Raw genomic sequence first — 21725 nt, forward strand, 5'->3', positions numbered from 1 at the left:
AATGTTGCTTTCTACCACGTCGGCTACTCTTGCTTTGGAAATGAAGTAATGAAGAAATGAAAAGCAGAAAATTAAATACTAAAAATACTATGTAAGAAGAATAAAAACCTAGTTAATCAAGGGCGGTATGTTAAGACAGGACAAAACTACTTCAAAAAACATGAGGGACTTGAGATTACAGGGGCCCTACAGAAAATACATTCCATACAATATTTTCGAACTGTGCGGAATTGGTCACTTAAATGCACTAGATTATATTTTCGCGTTTTTGGTTGTTGTTGCCAATTTCACGTTAATATCGAGATTGCACTCTTCTTCATTCTGGAACCGGCCATGGGATAATCATGGTGAAGAGGAACTTTCCCAATTAATTCAATTTTACGTAGATAAGGCTTTCTACATCCATGAATTACCACCGTTTACCATTCAGTTCTACTCCATCGTTCGAAGGTTAAAAATCGCAGAAAATTTGAGGTACGTTTCTTTGCTTTTGAATTCATCAACTTTAGGTTTCCTTTTCCTGATACTAAGGAGAATAAACTGCTCTTACGTCATTTCGGCAACAGGTTTACTGATATTGTCCACTTGGGAGACTTTCAGAAATGAGGGAACTGTTATATCATTTGACAGCTTAGAGTGGTGTCTGTTTTCAGTAGTAATTTACAGTTTGATAAGCGTTTCAACTGTGAAACAGGGAACTACGAGATGGTTCGCTCATCTGGTCACATTATCCATTTCTTTAGGGCTAGCAATCTCTTCCAAATTTATTGGTGTTGTCACTTGGGCCTTTGTAATTCTTTCTTTGGTGCGTCAATTTGATAGACTGATCAGCGACATTAAAGTTACGACCTCCCAAATAGTAAGATTTATTATTTTGTGCGTATTATTCGTTTTGGTTGTACCTGGATCTATTTTTATAATAAGTTATTCGAACTTGCTTACGAACTTCAAGACAGACACGCCGCAATTTTCAAAATATATGAGCACGTTTTTCAAGTCCTACCTAAGAGGTCCTCAACTGCAGCCAAGCCGGTTATACTATGGCTCAACGATTACATTACGACATTTAGATTCCATGGTAGGATATCTTGCTTCTCACGATATTTCCTACCCATCAGATGCTGACGAACAGTTAGTAACGTTATCATTTGAGGAATTCAATGTTGATAATGAATGGGTAGTAGAACATCCAACATTAAATTTAAATTTTTCTGAGGTACACCATGCTGATCAATTGACACCTGTAGAATTTGGTCAAGATATTAAATTAAGACACAAATCTACCGGAAAATTATTGAGAGCTAGCACTGCTAAACCACCCATCAGCGAGCAGGATTATGATTTTCAAATCTCATGCACGAAAGATTCAGACTACGAAGGAGGCATGGATGAGACATGGGATGTCCTGCTCATCAAAGATGAAACCAACAACGACAAAAAAAATAACGCAGATGATAAATACGTTAAACCGCTTCGATCAGAGATGCGCTTTTACAATAATGGCCAAAGGTGTGGGCTATTAAGCCATGATCTTAGATTACCTGAATGGGGCCGCTTTGAGCAAGAAGTCTTATGCATGGAGAATCCAGTCACACCAAGAACCACTTTTGTAATAGACTCAGTACAATTACCAGTTGATTTCCAAGTTCCAATGATGGAATATTATATGAGTGAAATTAATTCTTCAGCAGAAGTTAATCATACCTTATCCTGGTCACAATTGTTTCATCTTCTTGGAGAATATATCTTCAAACAGTACAAGTACAATTACTACATTAAATACGGTAAAAATAAGGTCAGCTTTGAAGATGCATTCGCTGTGGAAAAATGGCCAATAACGTTGGACGCAGAATCTCCAGTTTGGTTTAATTTCGCGTGGTATGGATCTATACTGTCGATGTTTATTTTCTTGTGCGTTCAATGTAAGAGAATGATATGTTGGAATCCATGGTCAACTGCTGAAGCTTCCTTTTCTATCCATTGGGATATTTATAATGAATTTGGCTGGAAGTGCATAATTGGTTGGTTTTTACATTTTTATATCTTCACAATGAGTCCACATTTCAACCTGGGAAAAACACTGTACTTCCAAAGTTTTTTCTTTAGCGTACTGTGTCTTTTAGAATCATTAGATTTTCTTACGAAGCAAATGGTAGAAAGGTCCTGTCAGTTATAATTTTTTCTTCCACTGCTTCAATAACTCTCCGATATAAATAGAGTAGTATAATTATTAATAAGAATAACATATATACGCTTGACTCTGCCATATGACTATAGTACATTTTCTATCTTTTCTTGTGGTCACAAATTCCTTTAATATAACTCAAGTTTATGTGCTCTTCTTTGAATTTGCAATGCCGTCCACAAAATCCTCAATTAAAGAATCAACGTTCCTTAAAAGTTTCTCTTTCTTCTTGATGGCCCCAATTTTCTCGTCTTCCACTTCAACTAATTTTTTCTGCAGCATGTCAATCTTCCTCAATTGCTCCTCAGCTGAAACGTCGACACCAGGCAGCGAGTCAATAAGCTTATTTATTTGTCTTGTTTTCAGTATAATGTCCGTGGATAGCTCATCTATCGTGTTCGAAAATTCATCAGGAGGCACCACTGTAGCATGTTTATCGGACATTTGAGGTTCATTTGCGGTTAATCGTTCAAAACCATGGTTCTTATCTATGTAGTTTAAAGTAGCACAAAATTGCTCCGTCATTTGGTCTAAACATATCTGCAATTGTGTTAATCTATCTGTCATTGTTAAAGAGCATGTAATGTAATGTGCCAAGGGAAATATCTTTCTGCCCCTAGTCACTTATGTTTTACCATTTCATAGTTACTTTTTTCAAATGTGGGTTTTTTTCAAACTTGCCATCCGCAGGAAACCCTGTAATTAAGAACGTACGGTTGACTCAAAGAAACTAGAAGAAACAGATATGGCTCACATAAACAGCCACATTTTCTTACGGAAATACACTTCAGGCGTGTAAGCATATAAAAATTAGGTATATGAATAGTCTTAAGTAATATATGATAAAACAAAAAAGCTCAACTGTAAAAAAAAGTTGTGTCTAAAAAGAAAAGATAGTAAACGAATGTATGGGTAACGCCAATTTAAATGAGTGTCCTTGTTTTATAAATAAAGCAATAGAAATAATAGTGTTAGCTCTAGTTATATTGGTAGTGAGAAATCTAAAGTATAACAAAAATAGCCGAGATAAAGAACAAATAAAAGAGAAATGGGGAAACGAATGAATAAGATTAACGAGTAAAAAACGAATGAATGATACTTTAGATGGTCCTTGTATATGTTTTTAAGCTGATCATTTTTTTTTTTTTTTTTTTTTTCATTTTCTGCAGCTCAGCTTAAATCTGCAGGGGTTCCAATTGGTTGTAAGGATGAAGAACATCATCGAAAGATTTTCTATAGTTGGCAGGGGAGTCAGCATACGAAAATTTAGATTGAGGAGAAGGCGTTGCTATAGAGTTTCTTCTCTTGAGAAGCGGACTTTGTCGTAAAGGAGAGAAAACTTTTGATGAATCCTTATTTGAATTTGGGGTCTCTAAAAGGCTACGGTAAGCACTTGACCTCTGCGAACGAGGTAAGAAGTCTAAAATCGGCTTATCTTCAAGTAGTGTGGGGAAATTGTAGTTCTTCAAAAAATCCAGTGAGGACTCGCTAGAATCCGTAGAATTAGTGTATCTATGACCTAGAGCATGTGACTTATTTTTCAGCTGTTTTGGAGATGCGTTTGGAGAATACTCAAAAATAGATGTAGCCATGGTTGAAGTAGATACAACTCTCCCATTAATGGAATGGATGTTTCCTTGTGTGTTTTTAGAGTAATTAGACGAAGTGACCGAGATCGAACGCGCGACTGATAATCTTGATGTCTTTTTGTCGTGAGATCTTGAAATGAGTTTGCTTTCGCGATTAGCAGGAATCCTTTCAGTGACAAAGGCCTTATTTAGTGATCTCGAATCCCGCTTGCTTGAGGAGGAAGCACAATCGTCCTCAATCTCTGTGGGCAGTGGCGAAGGTTCCTGTACCTGCTGATCCTGGAATCCATTTCTGGTGTCAGCATGTGAAATATGTTGAAAATCAAACGGAGTGGAGATGCCTTTACCTCTTATATCCAGTTGAGCACCAAGAAACTTTTTCTTCAACAAACTGAGCTTGAAGAAAACATTTTTGTGATTTGTCTTGCTGGCGCTGGATGCTGAAGATTCTTTAGACTTTGCAGAGCTAGAATTACTTCTCCTATGGTAGCTAGATGAGTGGGCATTTGGTAAAAGTGGAGGCAAGTCGATATTTTTCTTGTTACTCAGCACAGGTTTATCACTGTTGATGAAAGTAATTCCTAAGTTCTCATCATCATCATCAGATCCCATGAATTGTTGGGCTTGCAGACCATAGAGCTTCTCAGCTTCTTCATCTTCATCCAGCCAAATCGACCGCATCTGTGGAAGGTTCATGGTTTCGTTACCAGTATTCGTAATACTTGCACTAGTCATATTTATTTTTTAAAGGCGTATGCTGTCTGATGTTTCTTTTGTTAATACTACGTCTTACGGTACTGAGGATTGAGTTCCATAGCATAAAAAAGAAACTCTCTCAAGCAGTAGTAATAATATATACTAGACACGAAACAATCGAACAACGGATCTCGTTTTACTTTAGTTTTACATTTTCAGTTTCTTTTTCGGATGCGAGTGATCCACTAGCTTTGCAGACACGAATTGATCACGTTTCACAATTGTTGCACCAAACGTGGCGATAACGGCAGCGTTTCCTCGAGAAGTAGCAACATCTAGATCTCGAAAATACTTGGTCTGCATCTATTTCTAGGTGACCGATCCTCGAAGCCATTCCAGTGCTCGAGGCCTCAGGGGCCCAGAACGCGTCTTTGCCGGGTGTCGCATTCTTTGGCCCGGTCGCGCCTGCCCAAAACAGCAATACATTGCACCCAAAGAGGGAATTTCTTTTTCTGGCATATTAATGGAACGGAGCGGCGCGCGCTTACCGAACGCCAAAAAAATAAAAACAAAAGGTGCAGCTTTTTGAAGCTAACGTAGTCAATCACATTTCTTTTCCCGTGTAGGTTAATATAGATAAGCGCCCAGCAGTATGCTTTTTGCGTTTTTTGCTATTTTGAGACAATGGCGATGATTCAATTTTCTTAGTATGCAGAGGTGCTTTTATACGACTGAGGCGTTCCTCAGCGCAAGGGTAAAAAATAGTTACAAAGTCGTCGATAAAGGCGTATGTAATGTTGAGCACTAGATATGTAATGTTCCAAATAAGTTGGGAGGTTGCTTGGTTAAGCACGGTAACCGTCTATTTTTTTATTTTTTATTTCTTTTATTTTTCATTTTTTTATCTTTTCTCGAAATTTCCCTGACGTACGCGCTGGTTAACGGATGTCTGGCGGTATGATTCTAGAATATTTCACCTGGTTGTTTTCAGAACCATCATCAAGAAAATCGAAAATTAGCATGTTGTCGATGGTCTCATTCAGATTGTCTTCGTTGATGCCATCCTGACCCAATGTCGGCAGTGTTTCGTTATGGGGAAACATCCATTCTCTCCACTGAGTGGTCACATTGTCGCAGAGGTCGTAAAGGATCATTTTTAACAGGGTAATATGATTGTAGAACCATGAAACGGATCGATTAATAAATATTCTGTAGTTTTCCATCTCTTTCACCGCATGTAGGATAGTGTAATTGTGGAATCTTCTTTTGTCTCTTGATTGGTCTCTCCAAAATTCGAAAAGGGCAAATAATGCCTTTCTCCTTTGCCAGGTTCTTTTGGATTCCCTAAGTTTCAGACCTAGTCCGACTAGCTTATTCTCCCATCTGAATTCCATCAGGAAGTACTCCAAACTATTAACGTATTTCTCTGTCAGCGTCGTCTTGCTCAAAATTTCAAAGGCAAGCTCCGTCTCCTCTTGAATATCAGGCTTGAAAAAATGCGCATTCATTTTTTCATGTTTTGACTTGGTAGCATAATCCTCTTCATTGATGCTAGAATTGATCAATTCCTCTTCTTTGGCCTTGAATTTAAATTCCAGGTACGCTCCCGTGGTAATGGGTACGTCTGGAATATCCCTTCGGTAGAAGAAACCCTCACGGCAAATCAACTCAATGGGGGTTGCCGTCAACAAAGTATTGCGTGACTCTGTGCCCAAACCGAGGTTTCCATTGCCATTACTACTATCGTTAACAGATTCAGTATCGTTATGGATAGATGAAGTGCCTTTGGAAAAATCTGCGGAGATGTCTCCTGAGACATTCTCGACAGTGGCCAACATCTCGCCCTGACTGACACCCGTTTCTCCTTCATCTTCTTCACCTTTTATTTGATCCGCTGTGCGCCTTTTTTTTGAGGATATGCTCGTATCCTCTGTTTGATTCCCTGGTTCATCATCGCCTGATGACCTTTTCCTCACTACGTCCGAAGAAGGCGAATTTACTAATGGGACAAATGTAGTAGTTTCTTCATCTCCCAGAGCCTTCTTTTCATATTCCGCATTATCATTGGCGGCTGCTTCTTCCCCAGAATTTAACATGGACTGTATTCCCACTTTGTGGACAGTTCCAGCAGCAGATATGGTTAGACCCATCTTGAGTGGATCGTTATTTACGTTTGAGCCTTCGTTATCAATATCAACCAGCTTTTCTTGTTCCGCTGGTTGACATCCTTCCTGTTGGTGATCTGACATGACACTGATAGAGGCCGATCTTGGTTTTGGCGACATCGAAGAACCTTTGGTTGTTGGTTTTTCCATACTTTTTATCTTTGAACGGGTGGATATCTCATTCAAGTTCAAATTTAAGTGATTATCGTGTATTATTGAAGTCATTCTTTTCCTTCTCTCTTCTTCCTTCATTGCTTTTAATAGTTTTTTATTAGATTCCATAAACGATTTGGCTTTATCACGATCATTATATTTCATATTAACAAGCATTTTCTCCCTTGAATCACGTCTTTTATCTAATTCTCTTTGTTGTCTATTCATTTCTGACGTAACCGCGGCAGCAGCAGCAGCAGTTGCCGCAGCAGGAGAGGAAACAGGTGGCAACTTCACTGTAATATTACCGCTGGCATCGTAACTTAGTGAAAACTGGTCATTAACCATTAATCGGCGAATATCACTGTTGATGTCCGAATTAGCAGAAAACTTAATGACATTATCGGTATTATTATTATTATTGTTCGTATTATTGCCGCTGTTATCGCTGGGTGTTTTAATAGTTATTATTTTCTCCTTCTGGGTTTTAATTTCTTCACCATCTACCTTTTCTTCCGCATTGTTATAAGCAATGTTAGTAGCATTTGAATCCTCAGTGTTTGCATCACCATTAGTTGAAATGGGAGAGGCTGGTTCTAAACTTTTAGAGTCTGTTTCGTGTGTGGCTGACCTCGAAATCCGAATCGGCACCGGTTGTGATGTTGGATTTGATGGAGATGATGGTATCTGGTGAAATTTGGAGGATGGAAGTAAAGAATTTATTGGAATCTCGGTTTTGATCCGATTAGAAGCGTCTGATTTATCTATAGTATCCGTGGAGTTTGATATCATTGTTTCCACCGTTCTCTTTTTGGGCGGCCTGCCTCTTTTTCTTTTTATTTGGATTAAGTTGTTCGGCGTAACAGGTGTTGGTGTCATGGAGCTAGAATTGGCGGTGGATGGTCGATCTTTACCATTTTCAAGGCTCGTTCTTTGCGGTACGGAAGTCAAGGGTATGTCGGCATCATCTCTTGATGACGAAGGGGCAGATAATAAAAGCGAATCTTGTTTCGTTGATGGCTCCACAAAATACCTTTTAGATTTAGATGTTTGTACTACGGCAGTCGGTAAGGAAATATTTACTGGTGAAAGAGGAGTACTCTGATTAGATGAGCTTTTAGGATTAGCCGAGGCTGCGTTTGACACTAACTTATTCATTGCGGAGGTTGATGTATCTTTTCTTGGCCTACCAGGTCCCCTTCGAGAAGAGGAGGTATTATGCTGTGAATTGTTGTTATTAGATGAATTTTCTATGGGAAGATTGGAGTAATTTACTTTTGAAGTATTTTGCAACAGCGTTGACAGTTTGTTCAATCGTTCATTCAAATTATTGACTAATACATCAGTATTCACCTGATTCTTCATGACATCATCTAATTTATTCTCCAAAACTGATTGATTGTGTGATAAAACTTTTAAAGAGTTAAATAAATCCTGCACAGAATCAGTCAGGGAAGTGTCTTTGGAAAGCAAGGCCGTCTTCAAATCGTTACACTGTTTGGTAACTTTTTCCATACCCTTTTTCAATGTGTCGATCGATGAACATGGAGGGTCCTCTATATGATGCGGGTTTGAACCAAAACCAGAACCATCATGTCGTTTTATATCAGAATCATCACTAATTGGAATGTCTGTGATGGATGGCAAATCTTTAGTGTTTGCATCTGCGTCTAGTTCCCTCATATCATTAGCTTGATTTTGAGGACTGGTAGGTGTTAACGTATCCACATCATCTTTGGATCCAGACGGAAGTCTCTGTTCATTGGTTATATTATCAGAAGGGGCTGTGGTGTTCTCAGACATCCCCGCAACAAACGAATTTTGTTAATTATGACCGAAATTTTTCGTTTGATTACAATAATATCACTATCGACTAATTTTTTATGATACTTAGTTACTTTAAACAAGTCCTTTGTGCTCTGTTTGCTGACACTTTCGGTAAAATATGCCTGTGTATAATACTTTTAGGACTTTATTTGAAATACGAATGGTATTGCGGGATAAATGGAAAAAAAAAATAAAGCCACTAGTAACGATGCAATCGTGGTATCACAAAAGCTGAAATGAAGTAAATGTGGCTATCTATAGTGGATGCAAGTGCCGAACTTTCGAATCCAAACTGAAATATTTTGCCATCATTTGTTGTCCTTTCCCTTTTCCATTCAAGAAAAAAAAAAAAATTTGACGTCGCCGTCGCGTCGCAGTCCTAATTGCAGCAATTTATCTTGTTGAACGACGCAAATTACTGGAAATTGTGACTTATATGCTAGGTATAAATAAACATGCTTTAGGCCACGTGAGCAAAATATGGAAGGTTTGCAACTAATGGATGCCGGTTTCATCAAAATGTATGTCCACCATTGAAGCTGGTAGTATAGTTCGCCGGCAAACTAGAAAAACCAGAATCCGTGGGACATGATAAGACTGCTCGTTTTTGACGCAATTTTTGGACAATACTGAAATTTAGCATAATAAGCTATCCCAGTTAATGTAATAGCATTTAAGTAAGGGTAGGAAAGAACAAAGGTCAAACTGTAATGTCACGCTCTGGAGCTGCCATCTTCGAGAAGGTATCAGGGATAATTGCCATAAATGAGGATGTTTCACCAGCAGAATTGACGTGGAGGTCTACGGACGGTGACAAGGTCCATACAGTTGTGTTATCCACCATTGACAAGCTGCAAGCCACCCCAGCCTCAAGTGAAAAAATGATGCTCAGGCTAATCGGGAAAGTGGATGAGTCAAAAAAGAAGAAAGACAACGAAGGAAACGAGGTTCTGCCAAAACCGCAACGTCATATGTTTTCGTTTAACAACAGAACGGTCATGGATAATATCAAGATGACCCTGCAACAAATCATTTCACGGTATAAGGATGCAGATATATATGAAGAGAAGAGAAAGAAGGAGGAGTCTGCACAAAACACAGAAACACCGATGAGCTCCTCTTCTGTTACAGCAGAGACTCCCACACCACATCTCGATACACCACAACTGAATAGTGGGGCTCCATTGATCAATACAGCCAAACTAGATGATTCGCTGTCTAAAGAGAAACTGTTGACTAATTTAAAGCTACAGCAATCGTTACTGAAGGGAAACAAAGCTTTGATGAAAGTTTTTCAAGAAACAGTCATTAATGCCGGTTTGCCTCCATCGGAATTTTGGTCAACTAGGATTCCGCTGTTGAGGGCTTTTGCTCTATCCACTTCTCAAAAAGTCGGGCCTTACAACGTTTTGTCGACAATCAAACCAGTGGCTTCGTCGGAAAATAAAGTCAACGTTAACCTGTCAAGGGAGAAAATTTTGAATATTTTTGAGAACTATCCCATTGTAAAAAAAGCTTATACTGATAACGTGCCCAAAAATTTTAAAGAGCCTGAATTTTGGGCAAGATTCTTCTCTTCAAAGTTATTCAGAAAATTAAGGGGTGAAAAGATCATGCAAAATGATAGAGGTGATGTGATCATTGACAGGTACTTGACATTGGATCAAGAATTTGACAGAAAAGATGATGACATGTTATTGCATCCTGTGAAAAAAATTATAGATTTAGACGGTAACATACAGGACGATCCAGTTGTACGAGGAAACAGGCCTGATTTTACCATGCAGCCAGGTGTAGATATCAATGGTAATAGCGATGGCACCGTGGATATCTTAAAAGGTATGAATAGATTAAGTGAAAAAATGATTATGGCTTTAAAAAATGAATATTCTAGAACAAATTTACAGAACAAGTCTAATATTACAAACGATGACGAAGATGAGGACAAGGATGAAAGAAACGAACTGAAAATCGATGATTTGAATGAGAGCTACAAGACAAACTATGCAATCATACATCTGAAAAGAAATGCACACGAAAAGACCACAGACAACGATACGAAAAGTTCGGTGAACTCGATGAAAAATGCAGATTTGAAGGTTTCTAATCAACAAATGTTGCAACAACTGTCATTGGTCATGGATAATTTAATAAATAAACTAGATTTGAATCAAGTAGTTCCCAATAACGAAGTTAGTAACAAAATCAACAGAAGAGTCATAACTGCAATCAAGATTAACGCCAAACAGGCTAAACACAACAACGTTAACTCAGCACTCGGCTCTTTTGTGGGCAATACTTCTCAAGCAAACGAAACAGAGGCGGCAAGTACTCTACCAATAGACCTATTAGAAAGTTGTAGAATGCTACACACAACGTGCTGTGAATTTTTAAAGCATTTTTATATTCATTTCCAAAGCGGTGAACAAAAGCAAGCCAGTACCGTCAAAAAACTTTATAATCATTTAAAGGACTGTATTGAAAAGCTGAACGAGCTATTTCAAGACGTGCTTAATGGTGATGGTGAATCCATGTCAAATACATGTACTGCCTATTTGAAGCCAGTTTTGAACTCCATTACTTTGGCCACCCATAAGTACGATGAGTATTTCAATGAATATAATAACAATTCGAACTAATACACATAGAAGATCTCTCACGGTAACCGTCTCTTTCCATTTCATATTATTTATTTATTTACTGCATGTTACATATTACATAAAACTTAATTGTGTGTATTCTTCCTTTTCGGTCTTTGTCTCAAAACAATAGAAAAACGCGGAACTCGATTAACGCTGTGCTGCACTGATGCAGCCGTGCGTGTAAATAAAACATTTTACGTGAAAATGCGCGCGAATGGCCTGGGAAACGAACAGGAAACAAATGGGAAACAGTTCCAGCATGTGGTATAACTTGCAATTGGCAAGCGGCTCATTAAGATAACTCAGTAACGTTGATTTCGTTTCGCTAAAAATTGCAAGCAGCTCGGTAATATTGTCAAAGTTTGCCTGATAGAACAAGGTGCTTTCTTTATTCCAGCCTAATAATAGTTCAGTCATTTTCTGGAAAACAGGCAAAGTTATCATCTTGGACGATTTTGCAATTTTTTGGTATAGATGTATCTCATCGATGGGTTTGCTCAAATGACATTAAATAGACAACTGAATTAGTGCAAAAGTAAAATTCGATTAGATCACAACTGCTAGATCGATATCCCACATCCATCTTAGATATTTTTAGAAAAATGGCCAAGAGAAGGCAAAAGAAGAGAACGCATGCGCAGATCACACCCGAGCAAGAACAGGGTATTCCTAAGTCGATGGTAATCAGAGTGGGTCTGACTTCATTGGCTAACCATTCTCTGAACCAATTAGTAAAGGATTTCCGCCAAATTATGCAACCTCACACGGCTATAAAGTTGAAAGAGCGGAAGTCCAATAAACTGAAGGATTTCGTTGTTATGTGTGGCCCATTAGGTGTTACTCATCTTTTCATGTTCACCCAATCTGAAAGGACGGGAAATGTCTCACTAAAGATAGCTAGAACTCCACAAGGTCCTACCGTTACCTTTCAAGTATTGGGCTATTCTCTGGGTAAAGATATCAAGAAGTTTTTGAAGAGACCAAAATCGTTGAATAATGATGATGTATTAAATCCTCCATTGCTAGTCCTGAATGGGTTTTCCACCACCAAAAAATCTGGTGAAAATGATCAGGATGTAAACGTGGAAAAGGTCATTGTTTCCATGTTCCAAAATATTTTTCCACCTCTAAATCCGGCAAGAACTTCTTTGAATTCTATTAAGCGTGTGTTTATGATCAATAAGGACAGAGAAACGGGGGAAATTTCTATGCGCCATTACTTCATTGATATCCGAGAAGTGGAGATCTCTAGGAATCTAAAAAGGCTTTATAGGGCCAAAAACAATTTAAGTAAAACTGTGCCGAATATGCATCGAAAAGAAGATATTTCTTCTTTGATATTAGATCACGACTTAGGCGCCTATACATCAGAATCTGAAATTGAAGATGATGCTATTGTGAGGGTAGTAGATAATCAGGATGTGAAGGCAAAGCATTCTCAAAGTTCGAAGCCGCAAAGAACGCCGGTCGAAAAGTCAGATATCAAAGGGCATCAAAAAGAAACAGAAGAAGAAGATGTAGAAATGGAGGGACCTAAATTCTCAGAAACTCCCCAACCAACTCCACGTAAGAAGGCTATCAAACTAACTGAATTAGGACCAAGATTAACTCTGAAACTGATCAAGATAGAAGAAGGTATCTGTTCAGGTAAAGTGTTGCATCACGAATTTGTTCAGAAATCAAGCGAAGAAATTAAAGCCTTGGAAAGGAGACACGCTGCGAAGATGAGACTCAAGGAACAAAGAAAGAAGGAACAAGAAGAAAACATTGCAAAAAAGAAGGCCGTTAAAGACGCTAAGAAGCAACGTAAATTGGAAAGAAGAAAAGCTAGAGCAGCAGAAGAGGGCGAAGATCAAGAAAAAGGTGATGCTATGAGCGATGACAAGTCTTCATCGAGTGGAGATGAGCATTATAGTGACGTACCAGAGGATCTAGATAGTGATTTATTCAGTGAAGTAGAATAATTCATGATGCGTATATATTCTCTGTACATAAGTTCACTACCCATAGACTAGGCATGACTCTGATAGACTTAAAAAACTAGGAAATGCCTATCTATTCATAGTTGGGGAAACACCTCAAAATAAATATTAATGAATATATAAGATCATAATTAAACAAATATAGAAAAAAAATCTTTTATAATTAAAAAAAATAAAAGAAAAGAGAAGTAAAAATTTCGACTATTAACAGCGGAAGAAATTAAACTTGGCAACGAAAAACAAGCTAGGTGGTTATCGTTAAAATACAGCATCATGGAAGGGACAAAAGTTCCGCTTAACAAAGGCATGCCCATTTCCCTTCTGAGCTGCAGTCATTTGCGCCTTTTTGTGAAACCAATTCTTAATACATTTATAATGGAAAACACACAAGCATTCTAGTCTCCCAACTTTCTCACCAGGTTCCATATTTTCAAAGCAAATTGGGCACTCCTTAATTGCAACAAGGTTTTCATCATCTGCTGTACTGAGCGGTATCTTATATACTAACATTCTATTTTGAAACGCAGGGCTTTCTTTTACGGAGTCGTGTGCAGCATCTGATGTACTTGTATGTTGCTGGGCATTTTCAGCCCTCTGTAAGCAATCCTCTACGTGTTCTCTGGCCTCCTCTTCGTTAGAAAACTGTGTGAGGTCTGAATTACAGATAGGGCAGAACCGATCTTCCTCGTTTTGTGATCTTTCTTCGCTTCTGCATGCCGTGCCACTTTGATCTACCGAGTCCTCCAGGATTTCCGCATCTTCATCAGTGTTGCCATCCAGTGCGGCAGGTGAAAGCGCACTTGGTGGCGCCAAGATTGGAGATAGTCGCACATCTCTGTTGGCAGAGGGTACTAATAGATTTAAATGCAGAAGGTTGTCATAGCACTCATTACAAGTTCTATATGGGGGTGATTCCACATCGCTATTTTTTTTCTGCAAGGGATGGACCCTCTTTTTATTGTAGTTTACAAAATTTTCGGTACAAGAAGAACAAAATATTCTTCCACAACACCTACAATGGTGTCTTCTTATCAGGAACGAAAAGTTCGTCTTGCATTGAAAACAGCTCTGAGCATCCTCGTCTGCCTGCCACCTGGCAAGATTATTGATACAGTCCTCTTTGATAACCATGCGTTCTAGTACTTCATATGTTCTTTCTCAGCAGGAAAAAATCAGCAGTAATCGATAGCTCTCAACCAGGCTAACTTCTTAATCGTCCCCTGTTTACTATAGAGCCCGAGAATAGTTCTACTTTTTTCTTTTCTATTCTTCTTTTTGGTAAGCATCGATGCCCATTACCCGGCCTTGTTAATCCCTCGGCTATTTTAACCGTTCTTATCGAAAATTTCCTTCTCCAGGATATGATTACGCTATATGCCCTTCTATATGCGCGAACGAACATGTAATCATTTATACCCCCTGAGAAACAGTACTTTGACTTCATAAGCTGTGGTCAATGGTCTTTCCACACTTGGTCATTATCTCCAAGATTATCTCCAAGATTGCCGTACTCAGCGTTTAATCGATCTTTAACTCGTAGCTTTCTTAGTAGAATGTCCCAGAAGGAGAGTCCTAGTAGTAATTTAGTTTGCCGTTTCAAATTTTGAACTAACTTGAAGTCACGCTCTTCGACTAGGATGCTTTCGATTTTGGGTATGGCATGGCCCTTTTTCTGTTTGAAATCGAATCCACTTACTACATCCAAATACTCAATTTTTTGCGCCTTTCTCTTACCTTTGTTGTAGCGCTTTATGAGACATTTGAAATCAACTTCTTCGCTGAGCGGGATCAATTCAAATCCATCAGGCTTAGTTTCCTTCGAGTAAATTTCAATGTTTCCAAATTTATTCTTGTAATGTGATAAATCCGTTATCACATGTTCGTGTCCTAGATGATCGCAATATGTATTGGGGTATTTTGGAGTCTTCATTGTTTGCTCATACGAAAACAATTCTTTGATAACATATTTGTCTAGATTTCTTACCATCCTTTCCCTCATTGGTAAATGCTTCTTACGTTTTAATGGTTGAGCATTAGGTAAAACGGAACGCCCCAATATTGCCCAGTGCTGTCTACTCTTTAATTGAATGACGTCTTTTTTCCAAAATATGGGCTCACTTGAATTTTCTCCCCTAGTAAATGTTGCAGCTTGTTTCGCATGTGGTTTTAATACTTCATTGGACTTTAACAGGGAGGGAATTAAAAAATTATCTGTTTTTTTAATATCTGCCACACTTTTTGGAAACGTAAAATTGGATAGAGCGATACTTTTCATTAGTGCGTCATGAGGAAAGGATACTTTTTTCTTGTTCAGAATTTCCAGCCACTTAGATAAGTTTTGGTAGCTGGCATAATGCTTCGATTTCAAAATGGGAGAAGATTCAGATAATTCAAAGTATCTGTAACAAACATTTGGCACATATCTCGGTGAAACGTCTTCTAATAACTTTTCAGTGCAATCTATATGGATCACATAATGAAACTTTTGGTTTAGATTGTACTTCGTTTCCACTGAAGGTTGATAAGTAGGAACAAACCGATCTTTGCGTGTTTTCAAGACCATCTCTTGTTCATCCAGATGGGCTATAGGGTCAATGATGTACAGCTCACCGTCGCTTAAGGTAGGAAATTCTAACTCAATCCAAAAATAAGGTTGTATCAGGTCAGAGTCAAATCTATTCGGAACTTTGCCAATACCATGTTCGATTTGCCATTTGACCCTATTGCACCTGATGTCATAGTCGTGTAAGGGCAAGGCAAAGCATAAGTAAAGCTTCTTAGGTCCCGGTAGTACGTTGTCTAAGATAATCAAGAAGAACAACGTTAGAATATCTCTGTTGGCCATTTTCCTCTTAGCCATCTTGCGAATATCTTCAATGCCATGATTTACCAATGGCCTGTTTCCATAGAATTCCTGTTGGTTTTCAAAGACTTCTTTATATGTGTATTCAAAAGCTGAACTTTCTTTTTGACTATTGGCATATCTTAATAGATATTGCAATCTGTTGAAATTCTGTCTAATACCATTGCTATTCATTTTGTAGTTGGAACGAAACCACAAAACTAAACCAAGCAAGAGTGTCCTTAAAGAAGTCATTTTAAAGGCTGGATCCCTTGCATCCCAATCTTTGAATTTCTTACCGATTAATTTTGGTACCGATCTTCTTAATCGCCTATTTAGTCTTTCGTCCTCAATCCATTTCATTCTAGCTTTCAAAAAAAATAGCATAAATGGCATCATTACCAAGTGTAGCCCAAATTTAAGTCGTTGATAATTAAAGGCTTTTTCATTAGGTTTTTTTTTGCGCTTGTTTACTTCCCCTTTATCCCTGCGTATATTATCAAATGTGACAGTTATGCTTCCATCCAAAGAAACTTCTTCCCAATCGATATCGCTCAGGTCATCTTGTTCATCCTGGTAGAAACTATCAAAAGAATCATCTGCTTCTTCCTCCTCATATAATGATACATCTTTCTTCTCGCCCTTTGAGATTTTTCGTTTGGCTTGATCCTGTTGACCAGATTCTAACAATCTCTTAACCATCACTTTTCTTCTTATTATACCTTAAACTCATGTGCGCTAAGCCTCAAGCTTTGGCCCTTCGTTGGGTATCAAATGGGGTCACTCACCTTGGCTTGTGTGTTTTTCGTTTGATTATTTACATTTTCCAGAGGGCCACTAAAAAAAATACTTGTTTATCTACATATTTTACAAATGGTAATAGTATAGATGTTGGCCAGTAACAAAGAAGGGAAGAAAAGCATGTAGTTTATTTATCTGAAGTATGATAGATTTTTTGGCTTGATGCTAACTGACTGTAAGTTTTTGTCCAGTGAGTCCATTTTTCTTTTGGTTTCAGATCTACATCTATTATATTCACACACAACGCACTTTCAGCACTGTTCCATTCAATGAAACATGTCACATCTCTGAGTGTCATAAGTAACAGATACTCATCATTTACGTCGTTGATTGATTTTATGTCCTTTGTTGAAATTGTGTTCTTTGTAAGTTTTTTCTGTAAATCATAAAGGATCTTGAAAATATTATTATCATTGTGCAAGTACTCATGCATGGCAGCTTTAAAGTTTTCCGTGTATATGTTGCAATCTCCAAATACTACTTCCAAGTGTGAGGGATTCACTAGTAATTGGTTGTAACAGTACTTAGTTTTTCTACCCTTAAATGCGTTATGAGTGCAGTTCCTACAATAATCTGTATCGTAGTACAACCATTTAGGTTTTAATTCCAAAAGAACGGTTTGAAGATTTTGTGAGCAGTAAGACTTCAAAAAGTGGTCATTTTTTATCAGATTTGTGGCCCTATTGACGAGATTTTTAATTTTGATAACCTTGACCACCTTGTCATCTAGATCTGAAATAAAGACACTGAGAATGGGCCTAATAGCTTCTATATTAACGTCAATCAGATCCATCGGGCACAATAAGCCATGTAAAAGAGGTTCTACACTATTTTTAATATATTGGATGTTTTTGATAGTATAAGAATTATTCGATGATAGCAGGTCGGGGCAACGAATGCAGCATCTCCACAACCACCTTGGATCTCCATAATCAACCAAGATATTTGCCCCACCGCGTCCAATGACTCGCATCGATATTTTCTTTCCAAAAGAACCCTATCGTTTGATGATTTTGGACTGGTGAAACATCCATCATTCGAATTAATTTAGGAAACCCTTATATGACCGCATCAAAAAATTTCCTTGGTAAAAATATTGTCTATATAATAGGCCACCGAGGAACATACAAGAAAACCAAACATAAGTGAAGATGGTCGTATTTCGTCGCTCTCCTATGGGCCTTTTACATTACGCTCGTCAACCAGTATCCAGGAGTGTTTTCTTGGAATCCCAAAGGCGATTATTATCTCTTACGTCTTGTAGATATAATAATAGCCATATTGATGATAATAAAAACAAAAAAAAGCTTAAGAACGTGTTCCAAGCCAATAGCAATAAAGTTGTTCGTAAACCAAAAACCAAAGAAGAATTGGCGAGAGAGAGGTTCGAAGAACAACTAAAGTCACCTAATAGATTTGTGAGATGGGGTGCTATTGCAAGATCAGAAAAATTCTCAAAGGGAATGACCAAGTACATGATCGGTGCATATGTGATATTTTTAATTTATGGCCTCTTCTTTACCAAAAAGCTGTTTGCGAAAGACAAAGAACTGGAACGATTGTTGAAGAAACAAGAAGAAGGAAATGCCAATGAATACGAAACATTAAGAATTAAAGAACTGAAGGGCAAACTAAGGAGAAGAGATGAATTGAAATTAGAAGAATACAAAAAAATGCAAGAAGAAGGCGTTGAAAACTTCGATGATATTCAAGTACAAAATTTCGATCAAAACAAATTGAATGAACAAATATTGCCAGCGAGAGACACAACCAACTTTTACCAGGGGAAGGCTGGCGAATACGACAAAGCAATTAATATGGAAGAGAAAGTAATATTTCTCGGTAAAAGAAGAAAATGGTTGATGAAGCATTGTCAAGGGGACGTTTTGGAAGTATCATGTGGTACAGGAAGAAATATCAAGTATCTTGACATGTCACGCATCAACTCTATAACGTTCTTGGACTCTTCTGAAAATATGATGGAAATCACCCATAAAAAGTTTAGGGAGAAGTTTCCAAAGTATAAAAAGGCTGCGTTTGTTGTTGGGAAGGCGGAAAATCTAGTCGACTTAGCAGAGAAAGGTAAACCGTCTCTAGAGAATGAATCAGAAAAGCAAGTAAAATATGACACTATCGTAGAGGCATTTGGTTTATGTTCCCATGAGGATCCGGTTAAGGCCTTAAATAATTTTGGCAAGCTATTGAAGCCAGATGGGAGAATTATTTTACTGGAACACGGCAGAGGCCAATACGACTTTGTGAATAAGATGTTGGACAATAGAGCTGAAAAAAGGCTGAACACCTGGGGCTGTAGATGGAATCTCGATTTAGGCGAAGTACTAGATGATTCTGACTTAGAATTGGTGGAAGAAAAACGGACACACTTAGGTACTACTTGGTGTATCGTTGCGAAGAGAAAAGGTGACGCAAAAAAGAAGGGCGAGCTTGGATTTGTGGAAAAATACCTACAGTCAAGCATTAGGAAGAGAATGGAATCATTCGAAAAAAACGACAGTACAGAATCTAAAAAAGAACTTGGGCCAATAACTCCTGTAAGTAAAAGTTAGTACAACCACTCAAACTGATACATTTTGAATAGACTAATAATCGTGTAAATATTTCATAAAGAAAGTTAAAATGTGATCTAGATATATCTTAGATAACTTTCTTCTCTTCTTAACTGCAGACGATAAAAAGGCATTCTTAACAGTTTGAAAAGTACATTTGTATAATACTACTAAAATAAAAATTGCGAACTCTGTGGATCGAACACAGGACCTCCAGATATCTTGACCAAAGTTATTCTTCAGTCTGGCGCTCTCCCAACTGAGCTAAGTCCGCTAACACAGTTGAAATTTTGTTTCTATTTTATCTGACATGTGTGTAAAACTCTTTTATCCTTTCTGACGTTTTTGTTTTTATCAGATATGGGGTGAATATTGAGAAATAGATGAATATCAAGATAATTGTTGGGAATCGATTGCTGATACAGGCTTGAATATCAGATATACGGATAATACAAGAAATTCTTCTCGAGGATATAGGGAACCTTAAAAGGGAATCGGCAACTTTATATAGTAACACTACAATTTATTCTTTCGTTGAAAGGCCATCATTCATTGTCCTATTACATTATCAATCATTCTTTTCTTTCAGCATCTATCAAGTTTGGTGACCGTTCCTTATCATTTTTGTTATCTTACGGCATCGTGATATGATAATATATTGGATATATGAATACTAGTCAATAGGCGATAGTTGATTGTCATATCAAATAACTTTGCTTATAATTAAAATAAGAAACTACAATTTATCTACACTTTTTAGAAACTCTTTTGAAGCTCTTCTTTTTTGTGTCTTCCACCGAAAGTATTTTTCTTTTCTTTTTTTAATTTTTCAATATTCCTTATGTTAGGTGACATCTTTTGTGACATTTCGATTAAAAGGAATTTTCAAGAAACTGACGTTTTCAACTTTGATCTTCAGTAAATGCCTTTCGAGGTAAATTATATTCTTTACGAATTTTGAAGCTTTTTTTTATGTGTCCTATCTTTCATGAATATATTAAGCTAGAATAACTGGTCAGAAATGAGCTACAGTGTCGACACATTTACAGATTATATTTTATTTTTTGGATCATCTAGTTTAGTAGGAAAAGGCGCTCTAGAAAATCTGCTGGACATAAATTTTTATATTAAAAATGTTTCGGATATACAAGGTAAGCTTGATAGCCTAACTGAAATAAAAGGAGATGTTGTCCTCAACAAACATGTCTTTTGTGTCAATAGAAGGAGCATTGCTGAGGAAAAATCATTTATGAAGACCATTGATTATATAAATATGAGATCAGTTACTTGGAAAGGTGGCAGATATTATTTGAGAAGCAGAAAAGAAAAAGATACTGAAAAAAGAGCGCCTAGTCCTAATACTTTTTGTTATGATGCTTTTGAAGAGGGATTCATTAAAAATACCACGGAGGAGAAAGGAAATGACAATTTTTCCTTTACCTATAACCAGAAACAATTCAGTTATGCATTACATTATGCGTGCGGAAAGGAAAAAGGTTTAGGAATCATTTATAATTTTACTGTAACGCAGATGATTATCCCTCGATCTGAAAATTGGCCAAGACTGCTTTCACGTATTTTCTCAGGAACACGGAAGCTGGAAAAATTTGATACTAACAACAAAACTTACGTGCCTGGTAAAAATTTGCCTAATTTATGTGATATTCGCACCATGGTATGTTCTTTGGGCTCTACTTCAGCTAGAGTGCGGAAAACGCAAGTACCAAATTCCTTTGCAGATTACTACTTGCCTTTTACTTTGGCACAAGAATTCACGAATACAACAGACAAAAAATTGGTGGTTATAACTGCCTTTAATAATGACTTTCTTAGCAAAACTTTTGAGTACTTCAGAACGAAAGCAAAATTGGAGAATGATTTGGATGAATCTTTGCCAAATAAGCTAAAAGAGCTCGTTATTTTGAGACCAGGTCCAATGTGTGGGCAGCACGGAAATCCTATAAACGTTGGATTGGGTCAAGAAAACTCAAATCTTTTAGAGAAAATTTTGTATTATCCTCGATATCTTTTGGTTTATAAAAAGCAATATATTGGCGAGGTCAGAAGGGTTGGTTTACGAACAAAGTTAAGCGAAATAATTGCTTCGAGCATATACAGGATGCCAGGGTCTGCATTATTAGGATATGCTGTCCCAGTTTCAAAAGTTTCTTATGTTGCGTCTTTAATGGCGATTGAAAGGAAAAGTAAAGAAGCAGGGCCTAAGCTGGAAGTAATTAGTAGTTATCAAATTGACATGATTGCGTAAACTGTCTTTT

At 37.5% G+C, this 21725-nt stretch overlaps 11 protein-coding genes and 1 non-coding gene across 12 annotated transcripts; 5 read left to right on the top strand and 7 right to left on the bottom strand.

The window, feature by feature from the left end:
* Positions 1-127: 127 nt before the first annotated feature.
* On the top strand, positions 128-2176 carry PMT7 (putative dolichyl-phosphate-mannose--protein mannosyltransferase; the record flags this gene model as incomplete). Its single annotated transcript, XM_033909640.1, has 1 exon — positions 128-2176. The coding sequence occupies one exon, from the start codon at positions 128-130 to the stop codon at positions 2174-2176; it is 2049 nt and encodes a 682-aa protein (XP_033765531.1).
* Positions 2177-2329: 153 nt separating this feature from the next.
* SRB7 (Srb7p) lies at positions 2330-2752 on the bottom strand (the record flags this gene model as incomplete). The annotated part of the gene is made up of 1 exon (XM_033909641.1): positions 2330-2752. One exon carries the CDS (start codon positions 2750-2752, stop codon positions 2330-2332), a length of 423 nt encoding a protein of 140 aa, XP_033765532.1.
* A 608-nt stretch (positions 2753-3360) lies between these two features.
* Positions 3361-4509, bottom strand: GIC2 (Gic2p; the record flags this gene model as incomplete). Its single annotated transcript, XM_033909642.1, has 1 exon — positions 3361-4509. One exon carries the CDS (start codon positions 4507-4509, stop codon positions 3361-3363), a length of 1149 nt encoding a protein of 382 aa, XP_033765533.1.
* An 899-nt stretch (positions 4510-5408) lies between these two features.
* Positions 5409-8591, bottom strand: SUM1 (Sum1p; the record flags this gene model as incomplete). Its single annotated transcript, XM_033909643.1, has 1 exon — positions 5409-8591. The coding sequence occupies one exon, from the start codon at positions 8589-8591 to the stop codon at positions 5409-5411; it is 3183 nt and encodes a 1060-aa protein (XP_033765534.1).
* Positions 8592-9325: 734 nt separating this feature from the next.
* TFB1 (TFIIH/NER complex subunit TFB1) lies at positions 9326-11254 on the top strand (the record flags this gene model as incomplete). The annotated part of the gene is made up of 1 exon (XM_033909644.1): positions 9326-11254. The coding sequence occupies one exon, from the start codon at positions 9326-9328 to the stop codon at positions 11252-11254; it is 1929 nt and encodes a 642-aa protein (XP_033765535.1).
* Positions 11255-11859: 605 nt separating this feature from the next.
* SSF2 (rRNA-binding ribosome biosynthesis protein) lies at positions 11860-13221 on the top strand (the record flags this gene model as incomplete). The annotated part of the gene is made up of 1 exon (XM_033909645.1): positions 11860-13221. One exon carries the CDS (start codon positions 11860-11862, stop codon positions 13219-13221), a length of 1362 nt encoding a protein of 453 aa, XP_033765536.1.
* A 276-nt stretch (positions 13222-13497) lies between these two features.
* Positions 13498-14370, bottom strand: PIB1 (phosphatidylinositol-3-phosphate-binding ubiquitin-protein ligase; the record flags this gene model as incomplete). The annotated part of the gene is made up of 1 exon (XM_033909646.1): positions 13498-14370. The coding sequence occupies one exon, from the start codon at positions 14368-14370 to the stop codon at positions 13498-13500; it is 873 nt and encodes a 290-aa protein (XP_033765537.1).
* A 322-nt stretch (positions 14371-14692) lies between these two features.
* RAD34 (Rad34p) lies at positions 14693-16783 on the bottom strand (the record flags this gene model as incomplete). Its single annotated transcript, XM_033909647.1, has 1 exon — positions 14693-16783. The coding sequence occupies one exon, from the start codon at positions 16781-16783 to the stop codon at positions 14693-14695; it is 2091 nt and encodes a 696-aa protein (XP_033765538.1).
* A 226-nt stretch (positions 16784-17009) lies between these two features.
* IPK1 (inositol pentakisphosphate 2-kinase) lies at positions 17010-17855 on the bottom strand (the record flags this gene model as incomplete). Its single annotated transcript, XM_033909648.1, has 1 exon — positions 17010-17855. The coding sequence occupies one exon, from the start codon at positions 17853-17855 to the stop codon at positions 17010-17012; it is 846 nt and encodes a 281-aa protein (XP_033765539.1).
* A 178-nt stretch (positions 17856-18033) lies between these two features.
* Positions 18034-19449, top strand: OMS1 (putative RNA methyltransferase; the record flags this gene model as incomplete). The annotated part of the gene is made up of 1 exon (XM_033909649.1): positions 18034-19449. One exon carries the CDS (start codon positions 18034-18036, stop codon positions 19447-19449), a length of 1416 nt encoding a protein of 471 aa, XP_033765540.1.
* A 183-nt stretch (positions 19450-19632) lies between these two features.
* Positions 19633-19723, bottom strand: SPAR_Dtrna21F. The gene has a single exon. It is a non-coding gene; the product is annotated as a tRNA-Phe (tRNA).
* Positions 19724-20470: 747 nt separating this feature from the next.
* On the top strand, positions 20471-21715 carry HIM1 (Him1p; the record flags this gene model as incomplete). Its single annotated transcript, XM_033909650.1, has 1 exon — positions 20471-21715. One exon carries the CDS (start codon positions 20471-20473, stop codon positions 21713-21715), a length of 1245 nt encoding a protein of 414 aa, XP_033765541.1.
* Between the last annotated feature and the right edge of the window lie 10 nt (positions 21716-21725).

Source organism: Saccharomyces paradoxus, chromosome IV, assembly GCF_002079055.1.
Source record: "Saccharomyces paradoxus chromosome IV, complete sequence".
NCBI classification, from domain to species: domain Eukaryota; kingdom Fungi; phylum Ascomycota; class Saccharomycetes; order Saccharomycetales; family Saccharomycetaceae; genus Saccharomyces; species Saccharomyces paradoxus.